This window comes from Tenrec ecaudatus, chromosome 10, assembly GCF_050624435.1.
Source record: "Tenrec ecaudatus isolate mTenEca1 chromosome 10, mTenEca1.hap1, whole genome shotgun sequence".
NCBI lineage: Eukaryota > Metazoa > Chordata > Mammalia > Afrosoricida > Tenrecidae > Tenrec > Tenrec ecaudatus.
In genome coordinates this window covers 137,851,882-137,865,090 of record NC_134539.1, presented here as the reverse complement: position 1 = coordinate 137,865,090, position 13,209 = coordinate 137,851,882, and the positions used below count along the sequence as shown (strand labels likewise).

Sequence of the window (13,209 nt, the reverse complement as noted above, 5' to 3'; positions counted from 1 at the left end):
TAGGGACCTCGGCTCTAAGCCAACTGTTGAGAGCAGCGCCCCCTGGAGCCTGCTGGGCCCAGGCAGGAGGTTGCCAAAGTGCCTGGCCCGTTCCTTGCTGGCTTTTATATATAGAAAGAACACCCAATCAGCCCACTGTTGCCGAGTGGATCCCGACTCTTCGTGACCCCATAGGACAGCGTAGAATTATTCCCTGTAAGACTTCAGAAGCTCGTGGCAGCTGATGGCGTCCTCTTTCTCCCGAGAAGAGGACGCAGGGTGAGAACCCCTGACTGTTAACCCAGCACATCCTCAAGGTTCCGATGTGAAGCACGATTAGTGAAGAATCACGCTGAGGCTCCTACTCCTGGCATCCTGAGATACTGCCCACCGGCTGGAATTGCTAGCCTTGGGGTTGAGATTCAAGGATGGGATTCATGGGTTGAGAACCTCTTGAAATTGTTCGTAAGTCTGTTTTCGGTGGGTAGCACCCAATCAAAGAGATCCATGAACCAGCCAGGGTGAAGATTTACTGGTGTCAGGCAGAGCAGATGGAATGCAGGCATTTACAGGAGCCTCGTGGTTTACCAGGGGGCCCTGGCACCACAGTATTTTGGGCATTAAGCTCCTTAGCACAAGGACATCGTTCCTATCCACCAGTCACCCAGCAGGAGTACGATGAGGCTGTCTGCTCCCATAAAGCTGTAAAGTCTCAACCCCAATGGGGCGATTCCACTCTGTCCCAGGGGAAGCTAGGAGCAGGAATCGACTCGAGAGCAATGGAGTTGTTGGCGTCTTCTTGTTCACGTGGCAGGGATATTAATAGACTATGACAGTGCACCCCGAGCCGGTTGGGAGTCCCAGCTCCTGTGGAAACCATCAGGATTTTAGGATCTACACCAACAACTGCCCCATCACCCGGTAACAGGGACTACCTGACAGCACACACGTAGATAGGCTTAGAAGTGGTGGGCAGGAACTCGCTACGTGAGCAAGGGACACATGCAACGCAGACAGAGAAATAACTGGTACACGTGCACAGGAACATGCTGTCAGCTGCCATGAAGCTGGCTCTGGCTCACGCCGACTTCATGTACAACAGAACAGACCATTGCCTGGTCCCGCGCCATCTCCACAATTACTGGTATGCTCAAGTTCATCGCGAGCACTGTGTGTTTTGACTGCCTTCCAACTGGGCTCATCTTGCAGCATTACATTGGACACGATTCTCTTGTGATCCTGCTGCTCTCGTTGGCTAATTTTCAGAGGTAGGTAGCCAGGGATTTCTTCCCAGCCTATCTTAGCCTGGACACTCTGCAGATTGCTGTCCACCTCGGGGGACCCTTCTGGCCCAGCTTCCAGGCATAGCAATACACAAGCTGCCACAGCACAGCCAACTGAGAGAGGAGTCCCGGGCAGAGGAACATCACAGGAATGGAATCGTCTCTGTGGGGAGGTCTCTGAACACAAAGGGCCGTTAGAGTGGATGGGGTATGCTCGCATGCAATTCAGTGCACAACCCACACGGGGCCCCAGTCATGAGGCTTTCTATGGGCCATGCGGGACTTCGAGGTTGTCTGTCCCAGGCCATAGGACAGGGGGTAGGAAACCTTCATGAGTTGTCCTGCCCGTGGTCAAACCTGATTGGTCAAAACTGTACCAGTCTCCCTTTTTGGCGGCAGTGGCCAGGTAACCCTGCCTGGAGAAAGTGCTGGGTGTCCGGGAGATCTCTCCTCAGGCATCAGGCAGGCGCCCTCTCCCCGGCCAAGTTGCTTCAAAGGAAAGGGAGATCAGCTATGACAAACAGGAGGTGAAGGGGCCCACGAGGAGATGGATGAGGTTGTCAACGAAACCTGTGTCTGCAAAGGTGGAGAGGGAGCCCAAAAGGGCAGCAGGGAAGGACCAATCTTCAGACAATAAAGGGCAAGTAAAAGGGGAAAGTGGAGCAGAGGGAAAACAGGCTGCGGGAGCTGACCAAGAAACCCAAGATTTACTTACCAAAAATAGAGGAAAGACGAGGAGCGTCCAGCCTCTGAGGAGGCAGGCGGCACAGAAGCCACGTCTGGTGAACGTTGACCTACCACGTCTCATCAGTGGGCCCTGTGGCCACCCTTCTTGGGCAAAACACGGAGGAATATTTTTATCAACTGTTTGGCAAATGCAAGTTTTATAGAAACCTTTTGAAGAAGGAGGAAATCCCACTTCATCCTATTTTTTAAGTGCAAATGCTTTGTTAAAGACGTGAAATCATTTGCTGGTTGCTTATATTTTGATCCAGCCAGAAAAGGGAGGGATGTGGAATGGTGGGAAAGTTTGACTGTCCTGGGTGTCAGCATAACATCCCAGGGGAAGGGGGGGTGTGGGCGGGTCGGGGGAGCTTTCGTATCTAATACAAAACACACCTAATGGGTATGAACTAGAACCCCGGCACAAAACTTCCCGCCCGACCCGCATAGATATTTGCCTGTTCTTGCAGACTCAGGGGTGCTCGTGCCCGCAAAGCCCTTTCCTGCTCCAGACGTCTTTTCTTCCTTGTCTTTTTTTCCATTTAAGTCTCATTTTATTTATATTTCTCAGCAGTTTTATTGGCACTTCACCCACATATCCTACAAGTCAGTAGGTCGGGTACATCGAGAAGAGTTGCACAGTCTTTCCCACCATCACTTTCAGACCGTTTTCCTTTCTTCTGCCCACTGTTGTCCGTGGAATGCGTTTTTCAATGTTGGCAAAAATATACCAGCAAAACATTCTCCAATCCAACTTCTACACGTGTAACTCAGTGCTGCCGAGTAGACTCATTGCGACGTACACCATTATTATTGACATCCCTTTCCAAAGGGCTTCGTTGCCATGAAAATGAACTCACTGTCCCTAGCAAGAGCTCTCCTCCTACACGCACGGTAATCATAGGCCAAGTTCGGTCTCTTTCTTTTCAGTAGTTGTCTTGATACAATATCCACGTAGAACACAGTTCCATAGTTCCATAGCTTTTTAAAGAGCTTTTATGCATTGTCACAATCAGTTCCAATGCTCCCTCCCCCTCCTCCACCCCCTTTCCCTTCCTGATAAACCATCGCTTCAGTTGTTGGGCTTCTTAAACTGGCAGACCTAACAGGAACAATGAAAGAAAACAAACAGAAAGGAGATACAGTAGCAGAATGATAAAAATCAACACCACCAACGACATCTTAAAAGCGAGAGAGGAAATTTCTGTGGTAGAACAGTCAAGAAATATTTGCGCCTAGAGCCAATTCGGGTTGGGTCAGGTGGCCAAGTATCAAACTAAACCAGGACTCCATCCACCACAGTCAAGTTCACGATCATCTCCGCCTGATGGCAACGCCGTTTGAGTCCCTCACCAGTGACCAGAGCGGCTCTGCCAGAGGCTGGATCTGACCAGATGCTCTGCCGATGGATTTGGGCTCCCGCAAGCCTTCAGAGCCTTCTACAATTTGGGGGTTCACAGTTGAAAGTCTGGTACTTTTTCCTTCGTCGCATTTGGATTTTGCTGTTGTCACACAGGCTGGTGTGCTTCTTGAGCGTGGACTTCGTTGACGCCTCACTTAGAGGGCTGCTTATTTGGATACAAGTCTTTAAGATACCAAACACGATTCAAATTGATAGCCAGGCACCATTTGCCCTCTTCACCACCCTTTTAAACCAGAACCAACCAGAACAACAAAAACAACCAAACCAAACCAAATAACAACCCAGTACAAACAAGCACATACATACACCCCCCCCAAAGAAAAGAAAAAACATTGCTAATCATGCCCTTAGTGTATTGATACCATCAATCATTTATCCAGTGACAGACTTTAAGGGACTGTGGCTAACAAGGAGTTTATGCCAGTGTCGTCCCACTGGGAGCCACAGTCCACGAGCTGTAGCTTTGTGCAGCTTGATTTAATTCATCGGGCTCTGTTTCCATTGAACCTGGGCCTTGGTGCTGGGGGAAATTTTCCTGTGTCCTTTCTTGCAAAGGCAGATCCTTGCCTCTCAGAAGAAAACCCGTCATATCAATGCAAGGGAGATTGAGGGACTGAATGCATGGTTCTGGGTCTCGCTTCATTGGACACCCACTAAGCCAGGGGTCCCACCCATCCAAGGTCCAAGGAGCAACCCATCTCCAGTCTTGGGGTGGCCATCCGTTGCTTCCTCTCCCATCCGGTATTTCAGTCCTAAGTCGCGGGGTTTATAGGTCATTTTGAGGTCGGGCTCCGATTACTTTTATTTGGTGAAGCTGCGCGTGGTCTTCCCACTTGCCTTTGATGTAAAGCCTCAGTAGCCCTCCCCTTTCTGTGCTGATCTGTGAACCCCGAGGGCAGGGGTGGCTCAGCCGTAGAATTCTCCGCTTCCAGCTGCACCCTCGCTCCGGGCACTTCGAGTCGGTAGAGATTTGTGTGAGGCTGAATGGGCTTCAGGGGAGCTTCCAGATTAAGACGGGCTAGGGAGAAAGGCCTGGCGACCTGCATCACGCTGTTCCCGTGGGGAGTGCCGGTTTCCAGTTGTACGTGTGGACGCCATCAACTTTTCATCTGTCCTGTCCTCCCCTCCGTCCACTCCGCAGTGACCAGACCTCAGCTGCAGGCTTATTTGTTTACACCACATCCTATCTGCTCAGGCGCCGCCTCCTGCTCCCAGACCTCTGTCCCTGCACGTTGGAGGGGGCTTGGGCGGGGGGGGGGTCACCTCACCGGGAGTGCCCTCGGAACGTTCCCTTCGAATGGCTAATTTCTTTCTAATTTCTTTAGTCAGAAAGAGGTGCCCGCTCCTGGAGGGAGCAGCATTTTCCCGGCAGCCCGCGCACACAGGGTACAGTGACTCTGTGGCTACGGCCTCAGACCACAGACTTCTCACCCCTAAGCACCTGCTGCCCGATCCCCGGGCGGCCTCCTCCCTCCTTCTCCACCTGGCCCCTCGCTGTCCCCCAGCTGACACACTTTGGAGTTTGCCGCTGCTGCCAGGGTGTAGGGTGAGGGTGATCTGGAAATAGCCCGGGGAGGAGCTTGGCCCAGAAGAGGCACTTCAGCACTCATCTGAGGCTACCGAGTCTGGGGCTCCGCAGTCGGGGAAAGGAGCCATCTCGGTGGGTCCTGGGAAGGCCCCTCCGGATCGGTGGCCTATGCTGACGTCACTTTCACTCTGGAATACCTGGCTATTTCCTCCCTCGTGGGGCTCCACCTGCCACTAACCGGATCCTGCGAGGGAGGGCCCTGGGACCCCTTGTGACCTCGGAGGTGGCCGGCCACTCACACCTGCTCCAGTTCACAGCTCATGTTCCCCCACTTGGCACCAGCTGCGCGTGCAGATGTCTCCAGCGAAATGTGGGGCTGGGAGAAGGCTGAAGCAGGTAGTCAGTGTGGGGGTACCAGAGCAGAGCTAAGAAGGGACCGAGTGTGCTCCGGTTGGCTGCTATGTGAACACCCAGTAGGCCAGCTCCCCGTCAGCTCCCAGCAGACCCCGCGGCCCATAGGGACAGGCCTGTGGGCTGACACCCCTCAGTCAGGCCAGGGCAGTTCCTGACCACCTGTTCTCTGCCCATCAGCCCTACCAGGGCCCCCTCTGCTCCTCAGGGTCTAACCTGTCATAGAGGTTCCAGTGAGCAGTGTGCTGTTCAAGTGCCGCTGCTCCCCTGTGCCCTCTGCAGCCATGGCGGGAGCTGCAGCTTTCCAGGGCACGGGCTTCACCTTCCCACTGGGTTCCAGGACCAGCAGCCCCTGCTCCTTCACCCCACTGAGCCTGGCCCTCAGGGTGGTCTGAGGAAGGAGGGGGCTGTGGGATCACCCGGCACGGGCTGTCTTGTTTACGTACTAATCTGCAGTGAACATTTTGTACTCTTTTCATCACGTGAAAGATTCTGCTTCTGCATGCGACCCCCACCTGTCCCTCCACCCCACTGCCCTTTCCCACAGAAGCAAAGGTGGCTTTTGGACTGACAGCCCCTGACAGCGTTGGAGAACCCAGTAAGCAAGGTAAGCATGGACTTACTTATGCTTAGTCACTAATGTCACATGGACTTCAAAAACATGCGAGACTGTTGATTCGTAAGCCCACGCCAGCCTTGTTTTACCACGCTTCCCAGTCCTCCAACACTGGCAGCAGGTGGCCCCGGGTTGCCACCGAGGCTGACCTGGCTAACGGGCAAGGAGAGGTGCCCCGGGGGCATGGTGGGTTACACAAGGTCAGGACCTTGAGACGACCGGGCACTGAGGGCAAGGGCCTTCTGCTCCCACAAACAGGCACAGCCTCGCAAGCTGACAGGGACAACTCTGCCCGTGCTACACGGTCGCTCTGGGCGTGAGTGGATGCCCTGCACACGGCAGGGCATGGGTGCTGGATGGGTACTCAGTGCCAGCTGAGGTGGATAGTGCCCTCCCTAGCCACACCTGCCCCATCAACAGCCGAGCTCGGAAGGGCGGATCCTCCGCCACCTCTGGGAGGTGTCCCAGAAGGCAGGAGGGTGTAGTGGTCAGGAACACTAATGCCAGTCACTGGAAGCAGGGTTTGTGCCAGTTCTGCTATTGACTGGCTGGGAGACTTGGTAAACTGACCCGTAGACTCGTTTCCTCGATTATCACATGGGCCTGTTAATACCTGCCACTTTGCAGGTTGCTGGAGGATGGAAGGGAGAGGCCTGGGCGCGTCCTCCGCAGGATGGGTGCACGCACATGTTGGCCAGCACTCCCGGGAGCCCTACCCCCAGGGCGTGGACAGCCTGTCTGGGGCCCCAGTTAAACCTCTATGCACGTACTTCCTGGTGACCTTTCACCCTGTGGAAGGCAGTAGCAACTAAAGATTCTCTGTGATGAGCCGGTAGCCGGGGGGCCCGCTTGGGCCTGTGGACAGACTAGGCTTCGGCTCCGCTCTTTTGACTTGTCTCAAGACCCTGGCTCGCTTAGCAGGGCCTAGTGGCAGGCGAGGTGGTGCCAACACTCTGGGGTGGGACGGGACCATGACATGGGTGGAATGTTCCGCTGGGAGAGTGGAGGAGTGGGTGTTAGCAGACAAGGCTGTGTCTTTGGGCCTTTATGGACCCTGGACAGGGATGTCTCAGGCGGTTCACCTCCCTGTGTTCTCCAAGCCTAGGTGAGGTGTGTGCACTGAGCCGAAGACGATGGGGGTGTGGAGAATAACGGACTGCTTGGTTTTCAGAGTTTCCAATGAGAGAGTGCTTGACTGGTCACTAGTGCTTTATTAAAATGCCTCGAGAGAGGAAGAGGGAGAGTGTGTGCGGGGGGAGGTGGCATTGGTCGCCCCTGCTCTGTGCTTAGGGCACAGTCACTCAGGCAGATGAGGGTCCCTGTCTGGGCACTCACTGCTCCTGGGTGCCCCAGGAGATGTAGTCCGGCCGCGTGGCCGCGTGGTACTCGTCGATGAGCTCCTGCACCACCTCCCGGGACGTGTCCAGCTCGTCGAAGTTCTCCTTGAAGATGTCCTCCTTGCGGAACTGCTCCAGGAAGGCCTCCCGCTTCCGCAGCTTGTCGTACTGGCGGCAGGTCCGCTCGAAGAGCTTGGGGTGTGCACGGAGCAGGTCACAAACAGCACACAGCTCAGGGGACAAAGGCTCACCCCAAAGCCAGAAGCAGGGGCGCAGGGAGGTGGACAGGTAAAGCACATCAAAGCACGGTTGGGGGCCCACGAAAGGGCGCAAGCTGTGAGCCTCACCGAGGAGATGCTGGTGTGGTTGGCCATCATGAGCCCGCTGACCCGGTGGGCTGAGGGCAGGTAAGGAGACTTCCGAGACAGGGCCACCTGGATGCTGGCTGGGCCCCAGGGGATGAAGTTGGCCAACTTGCGTTCCCGAATCCTCTGCAGGCTCTTGTGCACCTGGGGTGGGCACAGGCCAGGGGTGGTGCTGGCAGCCTCTCTCTCCCCTGGCCCTGCGGGGCTGGTAGGCAGAGAAAGACCTGGGAGGGGCCTCCCCTACCTGGGTGGGGTCCACCTCGCCCTGGATGATGTTGAGGATGGCGATGTAGCAGTGGTTGGTCTGGCGGTCCCGGCCTGTGGACACCATCACATTCTTGGGCTGCAGCAGCCGCCTCATGACATCCAGGACCGTGGTCTTCCTCACACTGGCCACCTGAGGGTACAGGGGACAGGACGGGGACGGGGACCAGACCCTCACTTGAGTCACAGGTGAGACACACAGCAAAGAAAGAGCTGTGGACATAGGCCCCCACAGACCAGATGCTGTGGTCTGGGTCTCTGGGGAGGCCCCTTCATCTGGGACCACACTGAGCCTCTGCTGGAAGGTCAGGGTCTGAGCGCCCCTCAGCTCAGCTGAGTCATGCCCATGTGCGCAAGTCCAAGCTGACCCTGGAGCCAGTGCCTGCAGAACGCCCCAGACAGGGGAGGATGGAGCTCTGCTAGGAAGCCAGCCCCTGCTGGGCCCAGAGCCAGTGCAGCGTGGGCTCTGAGGGCTGCCCTTACCGACTGGTCCGTGGTCAGGGGGGTGTAGCCGGTCATGAGGAAGTGCAGCCTCGGTGTGGGGATGAGCGAGGCGATGAGGCCGATGAGGTCGTTGTTCATGTAGCCGGGATAGCGCAGGGTGGTGGTGCTGGCCGACATGATGGTGGACACCTGGGGGTGGAGTGTCAGGGCATCCCAGGTGGCCTCCCAGCCCTGAGGGCCCCAGCTCTGAGCCAAAGGGGGTGGGGTGGGTGGGGGAGTTGCTCACCAGCTGGTTGATCTGGGAGAAGGACGGGTTCTGGATGTGCAGGCGGTCCGTGGCGATGCGGTTCAGAGCCGTGTTGTCCAGCACCACCTGGGGGACAGAGCAGGGTGTCAAACGTCTGGGGACAGGAGGAAAAGGAGCCTTGCCCAAGCATTTCCTTCGAGCCCGATGGTCGGAAAGACCCATCAAGAAGTAGCTTGTACAGGCCGGCTCAAAATACCACGCAGTCCGCGTTCTGGGTCAGCCTCTTGAGCGTGAGCAGCGAGTTATATGGCTGCACCACCACGTCGCTCATCTCGTCCTGGTTGGGGAACACCGAGTACGTCTGCACCAGCTTCTTGGGGTATCTGAGGGGATTGAAAGAGAAGTCAAGGCAACGGGCTGGAATAGGCAACCCTGAGGCACTTCCAACAACTTTCCGGGAGCAGTGAAATCTGAACGGCAACCTGGGCACGTGCCCTAGCCCTTCATCTATGGCAGCAATTCCCGAAGTGGGTAATACTGTCCCCCCGGTGGGGGTGGGGGGAGCGCTGGAACGACTCAGAAGGATCTGAGCAACCAGACAGCGACACTCCACCCTGGATGGTGGGCGATAGTACACGAGTTTTCAGTTGCAGGGGGACACTGTCATTTTTATTTTTCCTCAAAGGGGGCAGTAAACCAACTATTATTTGGGAACCAAGATCGAGGACCTAGATGCTAGGCTCTGTCTCCCACCGCTGAAACTGTGACCAAGTTCTTGGCCTTGTGGCTTCACTTCCTCATGACAGGAAGGAGCAGAAGTGCCCGTAAAGGGAAAGCTCTAACTGAGGGGCTGCAGGCCTCTCTCCCCCCAGCCCACCCCCGGCAGACTCACCTGTCATTGAGTCGTTCTAAGAGGTAGGAGCCCAGGCCGGAGCCTGTCCCCCCAGCAATGGAGTGACACAGCACAAAGCCCTGCACGGGAAAGGGCAGTCAGTGTCTGGGAGTCAAATGGACTTCAACTTACAGCTGCTGGGCTTCTGTCTCCCACCCACCCCGCTGCCCATCCAGGCTGGGAAACTGCCCTTTCTCAGCAAGGCTTGGCAGGGAACGTGGCCTTAACAGCTGGCCTCTAAAATGCTTAGTGAAGAAAACAAAGATCCTCACAACTGGGCTGAGAAGCGACATCATGACAAAGGGGGAGAAGAATGACTCGGCTGAAGTTTTTTTCTCTTGTTTGGATCTGACATGGGAGCAACAGTCAGACCCAAAAGAAGAGCTGCTTCGGGTAAATCTGCTCTTTAAAGTGTGGAAAAGCCAAAGAGTTACTTTGAGGACCACGGTGTGGCTGGCCTAAGCCGTGGTATTTTCAATCACGTCAGGTGCACGTGAAGGTTGGGTTCTGAGTAAAGAAGACCAAAGAGAGAATCGATGCCTTTGAACTCTGGTGCAGGTGAAGGATACGGAAAATACCAGACTGCAGAAAGAACAAACGCATCTGTCTCGGAAGAACAACAGCCAGCGTGCTCCTTAGGGGCAACGAGGATGAGACTCTGTCTCACAGACTTTGGACAGGTTGTCAGGAGAGATTAGTCCCTGGAGAAGGACACCCCGCTTGGTAAAGAGGAGGGGCAGTCAAGAAGAGGAAGACCCCCGACGAGATGGGTGGACTGGAACAGAACACTGGCGGGGCTGGCATGGCACAGGGCAGCGTCTTCGTCCTGTTGCAAGCAGGGCTGCGGAGTCTGAGCCAACAGGACAGCACCTGACCACCAGGGTTGCCACCTGCCCTGTGTCGGCTCCCACCGGCACTCGTGGACACTCACCTCCAGACTGTCACTGCCGTCTGCCTCCCGGTCGATGATGTCAAAAATGTCCTCGTGGATCTTCTCTCCCTGAGACACGGGGAGAGTCAGAGTGGGATGCAACCAAGGGATCGGGAGGCTGATTTTGGAACAGCCACCTGCTCCCCACATAGCACCCAAAGAAAGGCCTTTTCTGGAACACTGGGGCCCTGCTTTTTAATTTGGATTGAGGCAGGATGGCAGTGGTTACGGGCAGGCCTTCTACCTCCAGACTGCCCGGGCTGGTATATTACCTTTATTTTGTAAAACATTTTTTATTGTGGAGAATATATACAGAACATGCGCCAATTTAACCATCTCAGCACATGTAACTGGTCCACTCACACTCTGCCTGCCGAGCAGACACTCCCATCCTGCTCGTGAGGGTGAGGCCTCCCCCGCTAGCCTCAGCTCACTGGCCCGTTTCCTATCTAACTGCGAGTTGCTGGGGTGGACTTCATCCCATCCAGACAGATTTCAAACAGCACAAGGTTCCAGGCAGTCTTCACTGGCTATGCTAAACTGCTGTTTGGTTTTAAGGCGCCTTTACAGGCTATTTATGTGTATATATAGATAAGGCTCATTTTACTGGGGGCTCTTACAGCTCTTAAAACAATTCATACAGCAATTATATCAAGCCAATTGGTACATATGTTGCCATCATTATTTTCTAAACATTTACTTTCTCATTGAGCCCTTGGTATCAGCTCTTTTTACCCTCCCTCTGCGCCTTCCACACTCGTGACCTCCTAATAAATTATTTTTTTTATCTTACACTGATTGCTGTCTCCTCTTCCCCCTCTTCTCCCTCCCCTCAGGGGCTATTTTTGACTTAAGGCTTATAGACTATCTTCAGGGAGTCTGGGTTTCTATTGAATGAGTGTCCGCATGGCTCAGTTTCCTCATCTGTGAACTAAAGTTATTGATACAAACCCACAGTCCTTACCTAAGATCCACCGGGACAGTTTTGTAATTCAGAATATTTCCAATTGTGGAAAGGTTACAAGGTGCACATGTGTGAGTGATATTCCCAGGCAAAGGGCAGGAGGGTCTGAGGCACATTAATCTAATCTATTAGCATTTCTGCGGAAGAAGCTGAAGAGAACCCATCAGCAGTCTCTCCTCACTAAGTTTTGGGTTTGCTGCTCAGTGAAGGATGGAACCACCTTTTGGTTTCAAAGCTTTTTGGATTCGGGAAGAGCAGAGAGAGAGAGACTGTGGACCTGCAGTCCCCAACTTCCAGGGTTGAGGGAAGGTTTCAATGACCCAGGGGAAACTCTTCGATCTGCTGACACCACACTAGCCAGCTCAGGCGCTTGACTCTGCTGCATCCATCATTTCCTACCTCTCGCCCCAGCCCTCAGGATGTTTCATCTCTCTCTGGGGAGTCTAGCCCGTCCTCAAGCAGGGAGGGAGCTATGGGCCCTTCTAAACTCCGATGCTTAATAACCCCAGGTGCGGGCGGAGAATTCTCCCCACGGATTTCCAAGGCTGTAATCATCGTGGAACCAGAAGGCGGGGCCGGCTGGTGCGTTTCAATCTCCAGTCTTTCCAGTTAGCAGCCCTGCAGGCGCTTAACCACTGCTCCCCGTAAACCCTAGGGAACAATAAGTGACCTGGGAGAATCCGCTGGCCCAGTTGTTGCCCGCGCCGCCGCCATGCTCCGACAGGTAGATGTTCTCCGGGTTGTAGAGCTTGGCATAGGGGGAGTTGAGGATGGAGTGGATCACCCTGGGCTCCAGGTCCAGCAGCACCGCCCTGGGGATGTAGTGCTCATCGTCTGCCTGGCAAGGGGGTGCGGGGTGGGGGGAGCGCAGTCAGCGGGGGCACCTGCCAACTGGGGCGCCTGCCCGCCCTCCAGCGCCAGCCAGCAGCCCTGGCCCTTCCCCTCGGGGTCCCGGCGCCCTGCGGGCCGTGGCCAAGCCGCTGGGGGCAGGCACCTGGTAGAAAAAGACGTCTTTTCGGTCTGTGCCTTCAGTGGCGAACTCCTCCACGATGCCCTCGGGGCTGATGCCATGCTCGGCGCAGAGCTGTTTCCAGAACTCGAACCCAACTAGGAGAGGGGGGAGGGGAGGGGGTGGGGAGGGGGGGCGGGGTGAGAAAGAAGATCCGTGGGTCTGGGCAAGTTCCAATTAGGCGCTGCGGACAGCAGCTCGGGACTCCACACTCCCCTCCGTCCGACCCGGGGCCCGTTCCGCCGCCGCGCGGGTAGAGCGGGCCGGCGGGGGTTGGGCGGCTGGCCGCAGGGTCAGGGAGGTCCCGCCCGTCCGGGAGCCGGGAGCCGGGAGCCGGGAAGGGAAGGGGCTCCAGGAGCCCCCGCATGGAAGGCCGGCGCGCTGCGGGCCCGCGGCTCGCTCACTCTGATTGCCACACTGGCCCAACTGCAGCGTGATGATCTCCCGCGGCATAGCTCCTCCGGGTCCCGGGTCCCGCCCCGCGCCGGCCAGAGGAAGCCGCGCGCGACGCCGTACGTGGAGCCCGGCAGGCGGCGCGCGACGCCGTACGTGGAGCCCGGCAGGCGGCGCGCGACGCCGTACGTGACGCCGCCGCCGGCCAACCAGCGCGCGGAGCCCGCTCGACGCAGCACGCATGCGCCGGACTTGCCCCGCCCTCCCGGGGCTGGCCGTTCCCCGGGCGAGCTGGGCTGGGCCGCGGTCATTCATTATTCATTGGTGCTCGGTCACGCGGGTGCCTCCGAGCCCTGGTGGCGCAGCGGTTAAACCAGGAGACTGCAGAAGCAACCAGCGC

At 56.2% G+C, this 13,209-nt stretch overlaps 1 protein-coding gene across 1 annotated transcript; it reads right to left on the bottom strand.

The window, feature by feature from the left end:
* Positions 1-7,154: 7,154 nt before the first annotated feature.
* Positions 7,155-12,977, bottom strand: TUBG1 (tubulin gamma 1). Its single transcript, XM_075561868.1, has 11 exons — positions 12,821-12,977; positions 12,402-12,514; positions 12,078-12,245; positions 10,444-10,512; positions 9,513-9,592; positions 8,877-9,003; positions 8,660-8,746; positions 8,413-8,562; positions 7,910-8,062; positions 7,648-7,809; positions 7,155-7,492 (listed from the first exon to the last, which is right to left on the bottom strand). Exons 1-11 carry the CDS (start codon positions 12,867-12,869, stop codon positions 7,295-7,297), a joined length of 1,356 nt encoding a protein of 451 aa, XP_075417983.1. The 5' UTR covers positions 12,870-12,977; the 3' UTR covers positions 7,155-7,294.
* Between the last annotated feature and the right edge of the window lie 232 nt (positions 12,978-13,209).

Excerpts from the sequence above, each read along its gene's own strand:
- TUBG1 (XM_075561868.1), bottom strand. The coding sequence starts at position 12,869 with ATGCCGCGGGAGATCATCACGCTGCAGTTGGGCCAGTGTGGCAATCAG. Across the intron at positions 10,513-12,077 it reads GGGCCAGCGGATTCTCCCAG|GGAGAGAAGATCCACGAGGA; the intron begins GTCACTTATTGT and ends CCCGTGTCTCAG. Across the intron at positions 8,563-8,659 it reads TCTCCCAGATCAACCAGCTG|GTGTCCACCATCATGTCGGC; the intron begins GTGAGCAACTCC and ends CTCCACCCCCAG.